Source organism: Neopelma chrysocephalum, unplaced genomic scaffold, assembly GCF_003984885.1.
Source record: "Neopelma chrysocephalum unplaced genomic scaffold, ASM398488v2 Primary Assembly neopelma1_138, whole genome shotgun sequence".
Lineage (NCBI taxonomy): Eukaryota > Metazoa > Chordata > Aves > Passeriformes > Pipridae > Neopelma > Neopelma chrysocephalum.
Window position 1 is genome coordinate 1824668 of NW_020897800.1, and position 18538 is coordinate 1843205.

The 18538-nt window shown below is 45.3% G+C and overlaps 1 protein-coding gene across 1 annotated transcript; it reads right to left on the bottom strand.

Annotated features, from left to right (window-relative positions):
- Window positions 1-246: 246 nt before the first annotated feature.
- LAYN (layilin) lies at window positions 247-8721 on the bottom strand. Its single transcript, XM_027699559.1, has 7 exons — window positions 8501-8721; window positions 5492-5789; window positions 3733-3890; window positions 3344-3382; window positions 2944-3027; window positions 2490-2592; window positions 247-1833 (listed from the first exon to the last, which is right to left on the bottom strand). Exons 1-7 carry the CDS (start codon window positions 8565-8567, stop codon window positions 1509-1511), a joined length of 1074 nt encoding a protein of 357 aa, XP_027555360.1. The 5' UTR covers window positions 8568-8721; the 3' UTR covers window positions 247-1508.
- Window positions 8722-18538: the final 9817 nt, after the last annotated feature.

Below are 18538 nucleotides of genomic sequence, written 5' to 3' on the forward strand. Positions count from 1 at the left end.
ACATGCCCTCGTGTGGTCACTGCAGCTCCGGGGCTCCAGAGGAGACGTCCAACAGCAGAATTTCCAAAATCCCCTCACCTGGGCACACGCAGCTCACTGCCCGAGCTCAGGGAGGCAGGACCAGACCAAAACACAGCCTCAGACGCCTCATCTCCGACCTCTGACAAGGTTTTCCTCTCATTTTCTGGTTTGCAACGCCTGAAATGCTCAGGATGTGCCTGATGCTTAATGCCTGCAAAGAAAAAAAAAATGAAAAAAAAACTACAAACCAAAAAAACCGAGGGAAGAGACCAAGAATATAAGAGTCAAAACAGATAGATTTTTTTCTTGATGAAAGAGCACTAATTACTGCATTGGAAACTCCAGACATTCCAAGTGCCCAGAACTGCCTATTCTCCTGTACAGGGATTTTGCTTTCCAGGAGAAATTGTTGCTAACTCGATGCCATTTTCAAAAGACCTGGAAGACTGATTTATTATTTTTTTAAAAAGGAATTACTTCTTTCAGGGCTTCATCTTGCACCACGTTCTGGTGGAGGAACAGCAGGGGCTTGGCAGACACAGTGACACTGCAGATGTGCAGCACAGAGCTCTTGTGCACTGAAATATTTCAGTGTTTGCAGTAAAATCCTCTTCCTGCCAATTTAATTTGGCAGAACAGGCTCGTGGCTACCCCTGCACTCAGTTCTGTTGTTGTTTCAGCCACTCATAAAACACCTTTTGCCAAACCTTTGTTTCCTGGTGGCTTGTGAAAATTGGTTTTTCTTCCTTTTCCTATTTATTTCCATGCAAGGGAGGAGAGCAAGCTTTTAAGGGAACCCTGTCAAGAGCTAAAAATTCATTTTAGGTGCTTCAGAGATTTGTTCAACAGCAAAATGTTGCTCTCTCCTGGAGCCAGAAACACCTGCAGGGCAAAAGGTGTGTCCTATTTGTGTTCCTGCTTGACATGCTTTATGTTCTTGGTCTCCCCTCACTCCCTCCCTTGCAGGAGGATGAGGGAAAGAAGTGGAAAAGTGAGAAAATTCGTGATTTGAGACAAAGGCAGTTTAATAGGTAAAGTAAAAGTTGCACACACAAGCAAAGCACACCAAGGCATTCATTCCCCACTCCCCCCTGGCTCCAGGAAAGCAGGGCTCCATCACACCTGACAGGCAACTTTTAGCACCTTTAAGACAAGTGGGTCAGTTAAATAAATAAGGATTTTTGGATTGTCCTCTGGTTTTCAAGGCATATCTTTGGTACAAAAAAGTGAATCAAGATTATTAACAAGCCGTTCCCGGGGCAAAGGGGGCTTGGTGCAAAGCAAAATATATACATTCTTTTCAGTCTGGATCGTTAAAACCCACATTCTTTCAAAAAAAAAAAAAGAGAAGAATATGGGGACAATGCAAAACAGGATAAACACCACGAATACTGTTATTAAAACAAGTGCATAGACAGGGCAGGTAAACTCGTATCAGTGTTCACTTTGTCATCTGAGTTCCAGGGGGTTTTTTTTGGTCTGTTTGCTCAATATCCATAAATCTCATTGTCCACCCAGGTGGACTCCTGGCTCCTGCCCACACGGTCCCCACAGAGCTCGTAGATGTCGTTGGTGACAAAGCCACTCTCGGTGCCAAAGCCGCTGCCCGGGGGTTTGGGCGCTGCCTCCTGCCCGTCCCTGCTCAGCTCCGAGTGCTCCCGGGCCCGGAAGGAGGAATTCTTGGTGCCAGGCCTGGTCCCAGCCAGATCTGCTTCAGATTGCTTGTTGATGACTTTGTAGATGTCCAGGCTGGGGCTGTGGGACAGCCAGGGATCCTCCTGCTTCGGGCTCGTGTCCATCCGCTCCTCCCTCCTGGGGAATGGGGGGAAACAAAAAACCATATTATGGCACAAAGCAATCCCACACCTCTTACAGTAATTTAATGCTGACCCTCGAGGAAAGCTGACCCTCAGAGCCTGGGCTCTGCAGAAAATTGGGAATTATTTGTCATTCCATGCTGGAACAGCCCCTTGGCATGACCTGCTGAGGGACCCCCGGGCGATGCTGAAGCCACAAAACCCAACCTTGATGTTCCCAAAACCACAACCAGCACCCCCAGCAGAGCTCCTGTGCACACAGGGAAAGCAAGGAGAGGTTATTGATAAGTATTATTTGCTCCTTTTATCTCCACATTTTTCACTTTCGATGGGGAAATAATTCAAAATCAATGATTCAATGATTCAGATCTTGAATAAGAAAGATGAAGTGCTACCACATGAAAATCATTATCTTGTTTACACTCTTCCCTGACTACTATGTCTGTGAACACAGTAATATGCTATAATGTGATTTACTTAACATTTTGCCTGAAAATAACTCAGCCTGGAGCACCCACTGCACTTTTTAAACATTTCTTTGGCTGCAAGAGGTTCTCTGCAGAGCACCTCACAGGGTGCCAAAACCAGCTGGGAGATATTACTGCCAGGAAATGCTATCACAGTCGATTTTAACATAAAAACGCCACTTACCTCTTCACAAAAAGCCAAAAACAGGAGATGCCTGTAATGACCACCAGGAGCAGCAGCACAGGAATGCTGGGAATAAGGATGTAGGCAAGACTCTGAACAGGTTCTAGGGGTAAAAAGGAGTCAGGGGTAAGAAGGAATTGGAAGTTTCTCACAGTTAATCACATACACTTACAAACAAAACACGATCAATTTAGCCACTCAGAAGTGATTCAATAAAACTACCTTTTTCAGACTCAGAACACTTTAGATTTTGAACATTTTGGTGGCCAAGGCAGCCAGTTCAGGTTTGTACTGAAGGGGAAGATTTGAGGGAAGGGTGGTTTGTTTTTTTTTTCAGACTATATATATATATATATATACAGCCTCCTACAGTTTGGGTCAAACACTTGAAACCGTTTGTAGCCAAATGTGAAAAATGTGGATTTGCACAGTCAGGGGGGAGTGCACAACGTACCTCTGGCTCCCACAGCTGTCACATTAACACCTCTCCTCCGGGGTTCTCCTGGCAGCACTGGGCTCAAGGGCTCCGTGGCAACATCTGGAAAGAAGCAGCTTAGTTAACATTGCAGATTTTCTTTTTGGAAGAGCTTAAGAATCATAGAAGTGAGGGTGAGGGGATGGAAGAGACTGAGAGCTGCAAAGATGGGTAAAGGGTCCTGTTCCTCTTCTGCTTCCATGACCTGCATCAACAGCAGCTGGGCTGTTTTCCTACAGAATGGATTATGGAATAGCACAAGGAAAAGTGCAAACTGCAGGGGAGTTTCTTGCTCAGTGTGTTTTCAGCCTGTTGAGAATGGCTGTAACACACTGAAAGTTAAAACATCATTAAAAAAGAGCCCCAAACTCCAACTCACCTCTGTGAGGATTCTCTATTGGAGCATTCGTTGGCTTCTCTGAAAGAAAAAGAGAAAGGCACAATTTGAGTGGGGAGACCAGTGCACTGAACACCATGACCACCCTTCTCTGGTGTTCTCTCTCCTTCAGGTCCCACCTGAGACCTCAAACACTTCACACACTTCATAAAAACCCTCTGAAAATTTATACCAAGTCACAAGCAGCTGCAATCTGAGATTGCTTCCCCCAGGACTTGCATAAATTCAGAGATACTCATCTCCCAGCAGATCCTCCTGGTGAAGCTGGAGGAAGCTGAACCCTCCTGGAGGAAGGGTTTCCCTGTGTCCCTGCAGCCTCCTCGTCCCTTCTCCCGGGGGTTGGGTTTCAAAGGCAGGGAATGACTCATTACCGAGGGAATATTTGCAAATGAAGTTATTTTTCATGTTGCATCTGTCGTCGTTCCACTGAAACATGTAAGGCCCCCCGACACCTGGCGGGGCAGATGGCTGGTGGTACATCACAACGCAGATCTCACTCCCACAGGATGGCTCATCCACGTACCAGTTCCTGGGAAAACACAACCAACACGGGCAGGGGCCACCTGACATCACTTCCCGGGAGCTCAGGTGGGAACACACCCCAGAGGGCACAGCCAGAGGGTCACAGCACACCCTTCCCACCCCACCCTTCCCCTGGGAATACGGTTATTTATTCTTGGAATTCTGATTTTTCCAAAGGAAAAAAAAAAAACAACTCAGCAATTGGGGCGTTAAACGTTCAGGAGCAAAGGGCTGAGCCCCTCCCTGCCTCAAACCCCTCAGGAGAAATCTGACTTTCCCAGACCTGTGCAAAATCATCTCCCACAGTTATTTTTTTGCTCTCTGGCCTCGGTGCCTCGCGAAATTTCAACACCTGTTTAATGAGGAAATGAAAAAGCTGAAGGGGGATCTGGTTTTCTCTGCCTGGAAATGCACCAACACTGGCTCGCAGATAATTTTTTGTTGTTCTAATAATAAACTTCACCACCAGACAACCGTGCAGGCTTTTCCAAGAGCACCCAGGAAGGAGGCTCAGCCCCCTGGGACACCACTGGTATTGAGGAGGCATCTTCTGCAGCTCAGAGGAACTCTGCTAAACTGGGTTTAGATTTTGACAAGTGTTCAATACCCACTATTTTGGAGCAAACCATGTTTTGCCTGCCAAGCTGACCCCTATAATAGAGATAATTCCAGCCATCCCAAGGTATTCCACATGGGAAAACCCCCCTGTGTGTTAAAGCAGTGTTTTTTCAATCATTCCAGTGCTGTGTTTCTCCCTCACTTCCTTCCTCCCCTGGTGTTTTCCTTGGCTTTATCATTTAGCATAAATAAGCTGTGTCTCACCAATGGAAGGCAATAAAGCTGGGCCTGTTTCTTAGCAGCAGATCTGGCTCCAGCTTCCCATTATCCACCCCCAATATCTGAGCCACAGGAGAAACTTTAATACACCCAACAGCACTAAAAGCAGTTTTATTCATTTCTTCACAGAAGAAGTAAATAATAATAAAATAATAATAAAATATCTGATGAGCTCCCAAGGCAAAAGGTCACTGGCAAGATGTTTTTACCCATGTCCAACAGAAAAGAGAATGCAGATCGGTGTAAATGTTGTTGCTTTGATATTTTAAATCTCAACAAATGCCGTGGTTTCTCTCGCCTTAAGACAGGGAGGCAGAAATCTCACAAATGTTGTGAAAATTTGAACTTTTCATGTCTACAAAAAATCCTGCAGCTCTCAGATTTGACTGTCTCACAGGAAAAAAAAAGTCATTCCTTCAGCAAGTGGAAGGGAAAGAGCCCTTTGCTCAGGGATGAACTCCAGGGCATCTGAAGTGCAGGAACCTCCAGGTCAAAGCACATATTTTGTCGCTGCCTAATCAGATTTTTTAAGACCAGATCACTTGTTCTTCCCCCAAAAATCATCAATTAGCCCAAGCTAAACACTCCAGGTGTCATATGGAGCAACAGAGAGTCTCCAGAGCAGGGTAACTTTATATCTGGGTGGGATGAACCACAAATGACAGCTGGGACAATATTCCCTGGGTCATTTGGCAGAATCCTTTGTGACTGCTGAAGGCAGGTAACAGTCCCTGACCCTTTTGCCTCCCAGTGCCACCCACAGGCACCCACCTGAACGTGGCTGAGCTGCCATCCGACCAGGAGTAGAAGTTCTGGCACTCTGTACTATTGTCCTCCTCCTCCTTTTTCCTCCGGAGCCCTATCCAGAAATCCCCATCGGAAGCCAAGAGGCTCCTGACGAACGTTTCAATGAGTCTCTGCTCTGCTGCGCTCTCGATGCTCACCAGGTGTCCCCCGTCAGCCCGGCAGGCCAGCTGAGCCTCCTCGTAGCTGGTCCTGCGGGAGGCATCGTGAAAATACACGATTTTGTAGCAGGGTTTCTGTGTCCCACGGCGGCAAACTGTCTGTCCTGCAGGGAGGGAGAGGGACCTGTCACAGCAACTCTGCCTGCAGGGCCAGAATTCGGTGCTAATCATAGAATCAACAGAGTTGGAAGGGACCTCTGAGATCATCAAGTCCAACCCTTGATCCAACCCCGCTGTGGTTCCCAGCCCATGGCACTGATGCCACATCCAGTCTCTTCTTAAAAACCTCCAGGGATGGAGAATCCACCACTTCCCTGGGCAGCCCATTCCAATGGCTGAGCACCCTCTCTGGAAAGAAATTCTTTCTAATCTCCAACCTAAACCTCCCCTGGCACAGCTGAAGACCCTGAGCCCTCTTGTCTTGCTGAGAGTTGCCTGGGAAAAGAGACCAACCCCCCCCTGGCTCCCCCCTCCTGTCAGGGAGTTGTAGAGAGTGAGGAGGTCTCCCCTGAGCCTCCTCTTCTCCAGGCTGAACAGCCCCAGCTCCCTCAGCCTCTCCTCATAGGACTTGTGCTTGAGTCCCTTCACCAGCTTAGTTGCTCTCCTAATGCTTCCATCTGGATGAATTTTGCACTGTTTCTATGGAAAAGTAAACAGGTAAAGAGCCTTTTGTGTTCCTGGCCTGGCAGTGGCACCTCCAAGCTTTCCTTACTGCCTCAAACAGTTTAGCACTGTCCTTTCACGTCCTGCCCTTCTCAGCTGCCTCATGATTTTTCTGTGAGTTCCAGATCCTGGGAGTTCCTCCCAGAGAAGCAATGCTGAGCTCACGTGTGCGGCCCTTCCAGAACAGAGCTCCCTTGCAAGAGTTCAAAGAGGATTTTTTAAATTTATTGTTATTTTTAAGGAATTAAGCAGCTAAAATCAGAGATTCCCTTACACAAGCAGAAACAGCAAGAACTTATTTTCTAGGGAGTGTGTAATAGTTCCATGCAGTGTATATTGCAGTCATGGAATCATGGAATGGTCTGGGTTGGAAAAGACCTGAAGGTTCACCCAGTCCCACCCTCTGCCATGGGCAGGGGCACCTTCCACTATCCCAGTTGCTCCAACCTGGCCTTGGGCACTTCCAGGGATGGGGCAGCCCCAGCTTCTCTGGGCAACCTGTGCCAGGGCCTCCCCACCCTCAGAGGGAAGGATTTCTTCCCATTCTCCCACCTAAACTTACTGTTCCAGTTTTCAGTGTCTCTACCGTGGCAAACAAGACATGTTCCCCCAGCCCAGTTCCCTCTGCTCTGGGTGATGCTGCTGACTGCCCAGGAAGTAAACACTGTCTGCTTTCAGGCTGTCAGAAGCCAAGGACTTTCTCATGCAGAAGCAGCACAAGCTTATTTTGGTTACAAGGGGAGATCAAAGTGAGCAGACACATCGTCTGAATCCAGGCACTGGAGCGTTCCTCGGCACAACAGTCCCAATATTTAGACTGTGGAAACAAACAGTTTTGTTCTACTCAGTAAATATTTCTCTGCAGACACAATCTGCTAAGCTACGTGTTTGCACAGAAGGAAAACATTCAGCAACATTTGTAACGTGCTCAGAACAAACAGGATGAGAGGACAGGTCATTACAAACCCCTCCGTGGGTTATTTGCTGGCTTTGCTTTATTCTTCTGAGCACTGTGAGAGTGAGAGTTTAAAGACCTTTCATAGTGGAATTTTTGAACAGTTAACTAGTCAGAATCAGTCTGTTAACACTTTACACAGAAGTTACAACAGGAACAGTTTTTTACTACAACTGCAGCATTAGAAAATACATTTCTGGCATAACCTGTATTTCTCTTGGGAACTTTACACTCATCCAGGCTTGGTGAGACAGGCAAAGCCCCCTTACCTCTTCTGAGGGATATGTCCACTGCTGTTGTGAAAGGCATGAGAAAAACACAGATAGCACATTGTTATTAAAAAAGCTTCACTAACTGTCTACAAATACTGTCACAAGCTGCACTCAGGGTCTTTCTGATACACAAATGCAATTTTTTTCCACTTACTGGCAGAAAATCTCTGCCTTATCAGCCAAACTTGTAATTACTTTCAGCTAAGGAAAAATCTACTGTAGTTGATTGGTGTCTGATTACTGTTCTTTAGGATCCCAAACAGGGTCTGAGTTACAGGGCATGTTGTCTGTGTAGCTCTAAGCAGTGCTGAAAGGGTTCCTTGTATTTTCCCCTTATCTCCTCACTGCCCAGACGGGATCTGCCCCAAAGTCTGCTGACTTCAGTGAGCTCCCCAGGGCAGGGCAGGGAAAATCACAGAGTCACGAAAGTTGGAAGAGACAGAATTCCAGAATAGGCTGAGCTGGAAGGGACACACAAAAACCGTTGAGTCCAACACTTATCCCTGCACAGGACCATCCCCAGGAGTCACACCATGTGTCTGAGAGGATCATCTTGAGCTCTGGCAGCCTTGGGGCTGTGCCCACTGCCCTGGGGAGCCTGGTCAGTGCCCAACCAGCCTCTGGGGAAAGAACCTTTTTCTGAGATCCAACCTGACCCTGCCCCGACACAGCTCCAGCCATTCCCTGTGTCCTGTCCCTGGTCCCCACAGAGCAGAGCTCAAGGCCTGCCCCTCATCTTCCCCTCCCGAGGGAGTTGCAGACCAAGCCCACCAAGCCCAACCTTCTCTCCCCGCACCCGCATCCTCCCGGTGTCGCGACATTCCCGCGCATCCCGAGCGGCAGCGGAGCCGGAGCTCCCTCTCCGTGCCAGGGGGGCGATCCCAGCGCCGGGCAACCCCCCCTTCCCCCGCAAACCCCCTCTTACCGCTGAGCAGCCGCGCTCCCGCCGCGCAGCCCAGCGCGGCCGCGCACAGCGCCGCGGCCGCGAGCATCGCCCCAAATCCGCGGCCGGAGGGGACGGGAGGGAGCCGGCACCTCCTCCTTCCCTCCTTCCCTCCCCTCCTCGGGCTCCGAGCCAGCGGGCTCGGCTCAGCCCCTGCGCTTGGGAAGCGGCACCGCCCGGGCTCGGGATGCGCCTCCTCTCTCCGCTCCCGAGCCGAGCGCGCTCCGCCCGCTGCTCTCCCTCCCTCCTTCCTTCCCCGCTCCAAACTCTTCATCCCTCCGCGTGTTCCCGGTTTTATACCTGTCCCACACTCCCCCCGGGGCGTGGGGAGCCGCCCCCGAAGGCAGAGCCAGACCCAGCCAGGGGCGCATCCTCCCCGGGCTGAGGATGTGCGGCTGCCCTCGGGAAAGCGCTCCGGGAGCGGGCACAGAACAGGGGGGATCCGATTCCAACATTACCGACCCCCCCCAGCCCGTTTCCTGGTGGCCGGGAAGCTGCTCCGCACCTGTTTCCTGCAGCGTTCTCCATCCAAGGATTTTCTGGCTCGGGCTCCAGGGGGGTTTTTGCAGGACAGAGCACCGGGATCGGTGCTTTCTTTAAAATACGAGATTAATGCTTTTTATGTATTTCAAACCTAGACCCGCTCTTGGGAGTTCAGTTAGAGAAGCTCTTTCTGAAATCAGTATTTTAAACAGAGGAAAATCCTTTAAAATATCAGGAGCACAGTCCACTCCAGGTCACCAGAAGTCAGGGATCTCTGTTGGAGCTGAGCTCAGGCCGTGGCTTTGCAGCCTGGGGCACGTCTGTGAAACAGGAACAGCCTTTGTGACATTTCCTGGCCCTCTCAGAAATATGGAAACACTTTGTCAACTGGTCTTTTCCCTGACTTTCAGAATTCCAACCTGAACTAAAGCAAGATTAAGGAAAATATCGAAACTTCCACTTCCTTCTCTTAATATTTAGAAAAAAATGGAAAATATATAGAAAGTAAAGTACAGAACAAAAGCAGCAGGCTTTCAGCCTTTTGATGTCCATATCTTAATATAATATATTTTAGTATAGGATAAAACTGAGTAGTTATTGCCATAATAATGACAGTAATATCCAGAACATCTTTCCCTCCTCCCCCAGATAGGACCTGATTATTTAGACTGAGGGAAATAAAAAGCAGACCCAGCTTTAAATGCATAGAATTTGGGCAGAGCAGATACACTGGGTTCAGCATTTTAATAAACTTTGAGAAGAGGAGGTACTTCATATGAACCAACTTAAAAGCTTAAATAAGGAGGAAGGAGAAAAGAGGTTTTTATGTCTAAAATGAATACGTCATTTCTGAAAGGGTCCTTTGAAATCTTGTTTTCCAAGTTATTTCTCAAATCACTGCACTCATCAGCTTTAAAATTTCAGTTCTACTCTCTACAATTGAGGGATGAAATTGTATTAATTCAGATATATAGTTCTTCAGAAGGACAGATGTTTAACCTTCAACTCATTTATCGCTGCTTTGTATCTTGGGAATTACGGCAGAAGGAAAGAAGAGCATTAATTTAATTCAAACCTCTTACTCCTGGATTTTATTCTCCTGATAAACATCCGGCCAGGCCAAGCAAAACCACTGTATGTCAGTAAATCTTGAGTTCAGTGCTGATAATAATAAAAATCCCTACATGGAGTTCTTCCTCTGATTGCTCAAATTAAGTTTCTGAGAGCTTTTTAGGGAGCAGAGCAGCCAGTTTCATAACTTTGTTATAAACTGAGTTTTAGTGTGTTCAGGGGATAAAAACCCCGAGACAGCCATGAAAAAATCAAACAACTGCCAGTGGCCAGGCTGTGAAGATCCCTTTGGCACATGGAACTGAGAAATTCAGACACACTCTCTTATCCTTGTGGTTTTGGGGTTGAAAATTGTCCAATAACTATATTTATCTGGCCTAAACTTCATTTGCCTCATACACTTTTTGCTTCCTGCTGTCTGGGCTGGACTTCCAGTGTCCCACAGCCTACAGGATCCTCCTTGCTTAGGGAATCTGTTGGATAATCCCCTGTCCCTGCACCACTGTGGAGACAACAGAGCTTCCAGGGATGCAGGAACAGCACGTCTGGATCAAGCCTGAAGTCTGGATTTGAGCACTATGTGACACCTGTGACTGATAATAATCTGAACATTATTCTTGTATTATTATTCTCAGTGCATTCATTTTAATTTCTTTTAGACTTATGTGAGGCTTGTAGTTGTATAAAGTGATTTATTCAGTGCAATCAATCAGTCATCTCTATGGCTGCAAACCCTGGCTCTCATCTATTGTTACTGAATTAAAAAAAAAAAATTAAAAAAGAATGTAAGATTCAGGGAACTGTTGCTGGCTCCAGCCAGAATTCAGAAAGCAGACTAATTGATGGTAATGGATGGGATGCCTTTTGGAATTGTTAATAGGGAAAGGAGGGTTTGCTGACTTGCAGGAAAGACTTGCAGAGCTCAGCACCTCTCTGCACCTCTCACTGATTGCTCTTGTCTGGCCTGCTTCCCACCCCCAGGCTTTTCAGTAAAAATGGGGAAGACTTGGCTAAAATTAGAAAAAAAAAAAAAAAGAAAGAAAGGAAGAAAAAAAATTGCAGAGTCAGGCTGAAAACATTATCACAGAACTTCATGGTGGTTGCCTTAGTTTCCTTTGCTGGTGTGAATTGTATTGATGTCTGGGGGAAACACTGATTTTCCAGAGGCTCCAGCAGAAGTTTCTGCCTTCGGGACTTTTTCACTCAGGTTCAGGCTTGAGCCCCCCAAGAGTTGCCACCACAGGCCTCGATTTTATTTGTTCCAGGGGAATAAATGGAGGTAAATGTGAGACCAGAGGCCCTGGGCTGGGAGAGAGGAGCAGGGTCAGGATGGGAGCTGAGGGCTGCCAAGGTGGAGGAGAAAACACCTTTTATTTTGTTCTTCTGGTTTCCAGTGTCCTGTGAGCAAACCAGTGCATCCCCCAGTACAACTGGGACAGGAATCCTGCCTGGCACAGGAATCCAGCACATTCCCCCTGCCTGAGTCCCTGTCCTGCTGATCCCTCTGCAAGGAGGTCAGCCTGCCTTGTGCCACCAGAATTCCCACATTCCTGATTTCCACGGAGATGATCCTCCACACCTTTTTACCTGGCTGTGTGGCTAGTGATTGTTGCTTTAGGCAATCAGCTAACTACACTGCCTGGTAACCAGGCTGATGGAAAGCCTTCCAACCCCTGCTTGGATGAAAACTGGGATTTTCCTTAAGAAAAAACCCCTCCCACAGCAAGTTCCAGCACTATTATTGAAATTCCTGAACGTTAAGCCAAGTGGTCAGAGTAAAAATCACTTATCCATCCAGTGAGTTTAATATTTAATCATTGCTTAAAACCCCCCCTTCACTTACTGGCTCGTTAAATAAAACATGAAAAGTAAATGCAAATCTTTTTCCCCAATACCTGAAGGATGCAACCAAGATAAATTCTTAGTCCAGTCTTGGTGCATAAGCAATTAAGATAATCAATTTAAACACAACAGATAGGTCCAGGAATTCCCAAGGATTTTAGCACCAGCTTCAAGAAAAGTGGGATTTCACTTGATACCACCAACACACAATTCTGTTGGACAGGTAAAATTCTGGAAATAAAGCTGCAAATTAATAAATATTAATAATTTTGCACTGGGTTTAAGGGTGAGGAGGATTTGTAGTGCAGTTTTCTGGCCTGAGGTTGGAGCAGGGAGTCCTGTGCCTTGTTTTGATGGCAGTGGAGTTAGTGATTGTGGAGCAGGGGGTACAATCAGCTAATTACACTGCCTACAAACCAAGCACTGCTCAGAGGCTCATGGAATTCAAACCTAGAACAAAAAGAAAGCACTGCCAATAATTATATGAATATACTCTTGCTTTTAGAATAATAAGGAATTTGCAATAATCAAGAACATTGGTCATATCACCCTTATTCTACTAAATACAGTCTTTATACCACAAATTAATTGTGCTTAATAATTAAAACTGCAATGGATGCAACACAAAGATAATTTCAAGAGTGCAAAGGCAAAGCAATTAAACACTAAAATATAAATTATTATCCTGCACCACAATGGAGAAAACCTTGGCCTGGAGTCCTTGCTGGGAGCTGTGTCCAGAGGTGGAAAGGCAAATACAGCTGCAATTTTGGGTCAAGATAAAATAATCAGTGTGAATAACATCACATCTGGTTTGTGGCTGGGCAGTTGGGTTGATGTGCTGTAATTTGGGATTCATGCAGCTGCCATTCAAAGGTTTTCAGGACGACAGAATTTCACTAGTTCCCCCCCAAAAATACAGGAACACGGATCATGCTGTCAGGAGGCCACTCCAACCTTTTGCACTAATTTGTGGTAGCTAAAGAAATCAGTAAATCTGCTCTGCAGAGTACACTGAGTGTGTGTAAGGAGGGAGAATCAATTCTGAAAGGAGTTAGAATCAGTTCTGCAAGGTGTGAGAATCAATTCTGAAAGGAGGGAGAATCAATTCTGTAAGGAGTGAGAATCAATTCTGTAAGGAGTGAGAATCTGTTCTGTAAGGAGTTAGAATCTATTCTGTAAGGAGTGAGAAACTTCTGTAAGGAGTTAGAATCTATTCTGCAAGGAGTGAGACTCAATTCTGCAAGGAGAGAGAATCAATTCTGTAAGGAGTTAGAATCAATTATGCCCTGTGTCTATCAGATGTGTATGCAATTAATAACGTGATAAAACAATTTTATGGAGATTTAGCGAGCTAAATAAGGAATGAGACAGAGTCTGTGAGGTTACAAGGATAAGTTTGCCTGCAAATTAATCAACTTTGCTTGCAAATTAATCAACTTTGTCAGCCTTCACCCATGAAAACCTTAGTGTTAAAATGCACAAAAGGAACTCAGGACTTACCCCCAAGCAGCTTACCTTGCAGTCATCCTGCACTTTGAATGAAATGCTGAAAAAGACGTGATGGAAAGGGAAAAATGGAGAGCTGCTTCCCTCTGGATTTCCCCCCCAGAGCCCCCAGCGGGTGCTCCTGGCAGACATTCCCCTGGGGATGGTTCCCGAGGAGTGTCCCGGCTCTTCCCTGGGGTCGGAGTGTCCCCAGCCCGTGCCGTGGGTCAGCCCCACGCCCTCTGTGTACACTCTGTCACCATGGCCACCCAGCCAGGGCTCCTGCAGGGGGACTGGGTGTTCCCCTGGGCCGGGCAGGTGGCTCTGGCCACGGGCAGTTTTGTTGCCCGGGAGGTTTCCATGGGCAGAGCCAACGCGGGACACAAAGGCGGGTTTTTGGCCCTGGGAGGCTCCAGGTGAGGGTGGTCCAGGCTGGGGTGTCACCTGTGGCGTCACTTGTGCCACTCCAGCCACGTCCCTCTGGGCTCATATCTGGGCACTGGGGCTCCAGCCTGGTTTTATCCACACCAGGAGGCCCCAAAAGTGCCAAACAGCTCCGAGGGATGAATGCCTTGGGCTGCAGTGGGAGGCACAGGCTGAACCTCTTCACCCAGTTGTGACTTTCTTCATCTTTCTCCCTATTTTTTGGGGATCTTCCAAGCCATTTCTGTTTGCTTGCCCTTGACCTGCTCAGCCCAATGAATTGAGCACTGCTCTCCCTCACTCCCTCTGAAAATCATGGCATTCAAATAGGGAGGAAGAAAGAACAGACATCAACACTTGATTACATCAGAAGTAAAATTTAGGGGGCTGTGACAATAGCTCTTAGACTCCATAAGATAGGTAGCTTTGCAGTCTTTCCCTTGTTATTCAATTTTAAAACATCCTAAACCAACACCAGTCTTTCTCTTTTTGAACGTTTTTTTAAATTTCTTAAGTCACTCAAGACTGATGATCTTAAATTAAATTCTAGCAATATGTGGTACTCAAACACAAAAAAAAAATTGTGCCTTCGTTTTCTGGTTTGTTCCAGTCAAAAATAACTCTCTGCCCAGAGATTTAAGTAAAGGTGTAGGTTTGTAACATCCAGATATGAGGTTTCTCTGCCCTCTGATAGTTGGCAGTCAACCAAAGAGGTGCTGTGTTCATATGATGCTTCTGAGTGTGATCAGGGCAGACAACACAAATGCAATCTGCTTTTCCCTAAGAAGATTGCCACCTTGGATGTTCTTCCATATGGGAATCACTCGGGGTTACTGATCTTTGTAGCAACAGTTGTGAACTTCAGCTGCTCACCTGGAGGAGTTTTCTGTCATCCCTCACCACAGAGATCAAGTGCCTTGCAGGGGGAAGATTTGCTACCCCAGAGCTGCTCTGGGTTTCATTGCTTCCATGTCCTCAATCCCTTAAAAGCAAGAAAACTGCAAAAAATTCTGCAGGGCTGACTCCTGCCAGAGCCTGTGGAGGGAAACAGTGTTTGCTCCTGGCCTGCAGTTACTGGAGACACTCACAGCTCATGCCTGGGCTTGCCTGGGCACCCAGGAGACCAAGCATTTAATCTGGCCAAGAATTCTTGTGCCGGGTCAGGGGCCTGAGCTGAATCCCACTGAAGCCTTTGGACGGATTTCCACCAGTTTCAGGGAGCTCTGGATCAGTCCCATGAGTGTCCAGGCACTTGTGGCTTTTAGTGGTTTGGCTTTTTTCTTTTCCTAATAAGGATTAAAACCCGACAGCAGAATATTTAACAAAAGGCACGACTGTCTCCTCATTTATCTCATTTATCACTCAGAGCACTTGGCTACCCAACTTTTTGCTAAATCTGCTGGGATGCTCCTCCTGTTTGGGAATGAGGGGGAGCACAGTCTGTTGGCTGTTACTTAATAGGTCTCACATTGGCACAGACTGTGCCAATTTTGGTTTAGGCATTTTGTTTCTTAGCTGTTATTAACCAAACAGAGCACCCAGGCCCGTGTTTTCTTCAGCTCAGAGACGAGTGCCAGCACTGTGAAGGGTTTGAGTTCAATGAATCCACCTAAATTGAGCCAGGTTTTCTGGTCACTGAAATGAGAAGCCAGAAACACCCCCTGCTCTTCTGGTTTCTGTGCCATTAACAGCAAAAAGCTTGAACTCCTGCATGATGTTAAAAATACCAAGTTGAAAGTTCTCAGAACTCTACTTCTGTGTTGATGGCCACCTAATTATTAATTAGAGCCAACTGGATGAACTGCCAAGAGCTTTGCTTAAATTTCCCCGTGTTTGTCTCTGCAAATGTGCAGAATTTAACCCGACTTTTGCCTCCCAACCCCCAAGAAATGTCCCCTTAGTGCCTGGCTGCCTGCAGGGCTGGCACCTGGTTTCTCAGGTGAGGAGTTTTGTTTGCTGCTGACCTGCAGTTTATTGTGTGAGCCATGGGAACAAATAACCCAACAAAAAGGCTGGTGGAGGGATTCAGGCTGCTCTTTGTGGAATCCAGTCCCTTCACCCCTTTGTCACAGAACTCCCCCCTCTCCCAGGGCCTGCCTGAGCATGTTGGAGAGAGCAGGAAGGCAGGAGATGCTTCAAAGTCCCATCCACTCGTGTGTCTCCCTGATCCAAACCAGCATTTATTGAGGAAAGGGCAGGAACTGGGTAATTCCTGAGGCTGATCAGGCTCAGATCCACATGGAAATCACAATCCAATCATTCACTCCAGGGGCACAGGATGGACTCCCTGCAATGCCTGCTATAATTTTGCAGTGAGAATGTTATTTTAACCTGAATAGCTCAAGAATAAAAGGAAAACAAGGTTTATAGGAAGAGATCACATATTTTATTAGATATAATCTGATACTGAGAAAAAATGGCACGAGGTCAGAAAAATGAAACTCAATAGCAACTTCCTAAGATTTGGCAGGAAAAACAGCATCACCCCAATCTGTGTGTGTCTGGGATTGAGAAAAACTTTAAAAATTATAATTTTGTGCATTGTCCATCATTTGTAGGTGGCAAATCTTGCTCTCTGGTGTTTTCCTGGACACCAATTTTGTCAGTGGAGTTAAAACCCCCCAGACCTGAGGTAGTTGCCTCCATTTTTTTATAACACCCACTTCTCTCTCCGCCACAGCAAAATCTGTGTGATTAAAAGTTTTGGGTCCCCTGAGAGCTTTTATTTTTGTTGTTCTGGGATGTCACCACGCAGCAGAGTTTCAAAAAAAACAAAGAAACACTGCTGTGGCCCTAAACATGGCCTGCAGCGCTTGCAAGGGAATCCACTCGGATCAGAGAACGACCCATCAACTCCCTGACATTTTTAAAGCGAGTTTAATCTCTGGCATAAAACTCAAGCCTCGGGCATGAAAAGCCAGTTTTTCTGCTCAAGAATGTTCATCTGTTGCCCGGAGCTAATTCTGGTGCTGGATGCAGACAGGCAGCAGTGAGCAAAACCCTCCTCAGACTGCCTAGAAAGAGGCTGAAAAATGTGGTGTGGACATTCTTGCAGGCAGTGCTCAGCAGTGGTTTCCTGTTGTCCTACCAAAACAAAAAAAAACCACCAAAAAAAAGAAAAAAGCAGGGGCCAGGCAACGTTATTCCCTTATTCTCCATGGGAAAGGGAAGGGATGACTCAGGGAACAGAATCCTCCTGTGTCATCCCAAGCCCCCGAGAGCAGAGCACATGATGAGGGAACTCTCGTGGTCACAACACTGGGGGTTCTTTATTACCCTGGCACTGCTCAGGGCTTGTTCTGAGGGTTCATTATCCATCCCAGACTTTGATTTCCCTCTCATTTGAGTGGTTGTGGAAAGATCTCCATTTGTTAAGGAAGTATTTTTCTACGTGAGAAAAAGGAAGAGAAGACATATGGAGTTCTTTTCTTACTTATTATTTATATATTTTATTCATTAATTTGTTTATTAATAGTTTATTTTTATTTATTTTTATACATTATCATATATTTATATATACTTAGTACACATTATTTTAATATAATTTTATATATATTTATATATTTATCTTTATATATATTTATAAATGTATACATATTTAATATATGTATATGTATTTAATATATGTATATGTATATACAATGTATATATACACACACATATTATATATATATTATATATGTATATATAAGGAGTATATTTATGTATATATAATATATACATATATGTATATGTATATATAATATGTACATATATGTATATGTCCATGTAATATGTCCATTTAATATATGTGTATTTCTATATTATTATTTTGGTTTTCTACATTATAATATTAGTTTTATTTATACTATTAAATTTATTTATACTATTTATACCATATTTATACTATTTGTGCTATAGTTATACTATTTATACTATATTTATACTATTTATACCATATTTATACTATTATATTATTTATTATATATTATATATTATAAAATTTTATTATATATTGGTGTTTTATTACTCGTTCCTTAAAACCAGAGTTTCTACTAAAATCCTCAGTGAGTCTTTTTTTGGGGGGGATGCAGAAAGAAACTGCAGAGCAAGGCACCGTGCGAGTGGAGAGAAAGGAAACCCAGAAATAGTCAGAAATTCATGATTTAAGGCCCATTTCTGCAAAGCTCCTTCTGCCAATTTGTGCCTTCACACCCCCTATTTCTCATCCCTTGTCTTGGAGCACAATCTGCTCCAGGACTGAAATGGGAGCCCTGGAACAGCATCTGCAGCCCCATCAGGAGCCAGTTTAAACACTCAGCTCTTTTTGCCTCCATTTGTTCTTTTGTCTTGGCAGTTCCTGGTATCTGACACTGGAGACACAACTTCCTGAGGCAGCAGAAGGGAAAAGGAACAATCAGCTGTTCTCTGGCTGGGCCCAGACAGTCACTGCCTGAAGTTTTAAACAACTCTCACATTTGAGGAACTGCTCTTAAACAGAGCAGGAAACAACTCAAAACCCAAATAAATCTATAATAATATTTTTCTTATAATAATATATAATATATGTATAATAATTATGTATTATAATTATTATAATATATACTATTATTATATATATTATTATAATACATATACACTATAGACTGACATTATAATACATATACACTATATATATACACCATATATATAATATATAGTATAGTCATATAATAATATGATCCTAAGATCATT

Coding starts and splice junctions, on each gene's coding strand:
- LAYN (XM_027699559.1), bottom strand. CDS start 8,567: ATGCTCGCGGCCGCGGCGCTGTGCGCGGCCGCGCTGGGCTGCGCGGCG. Junction 5,790..8,500: donor GGGAGCGCGGCTGCTCAGCG/GTAAGAGGGGGT, acceptor CCCTCCCTGCAG/GACAGACAGTTTGCCGCCGT. Junction 3,028..3,343: donor AATAGAGAATCCTCACAGAG/GTGAGTTGGAGT, acceptor GCTTCTTTCCAG/ATGTTGCCACGGAGCCCTTG.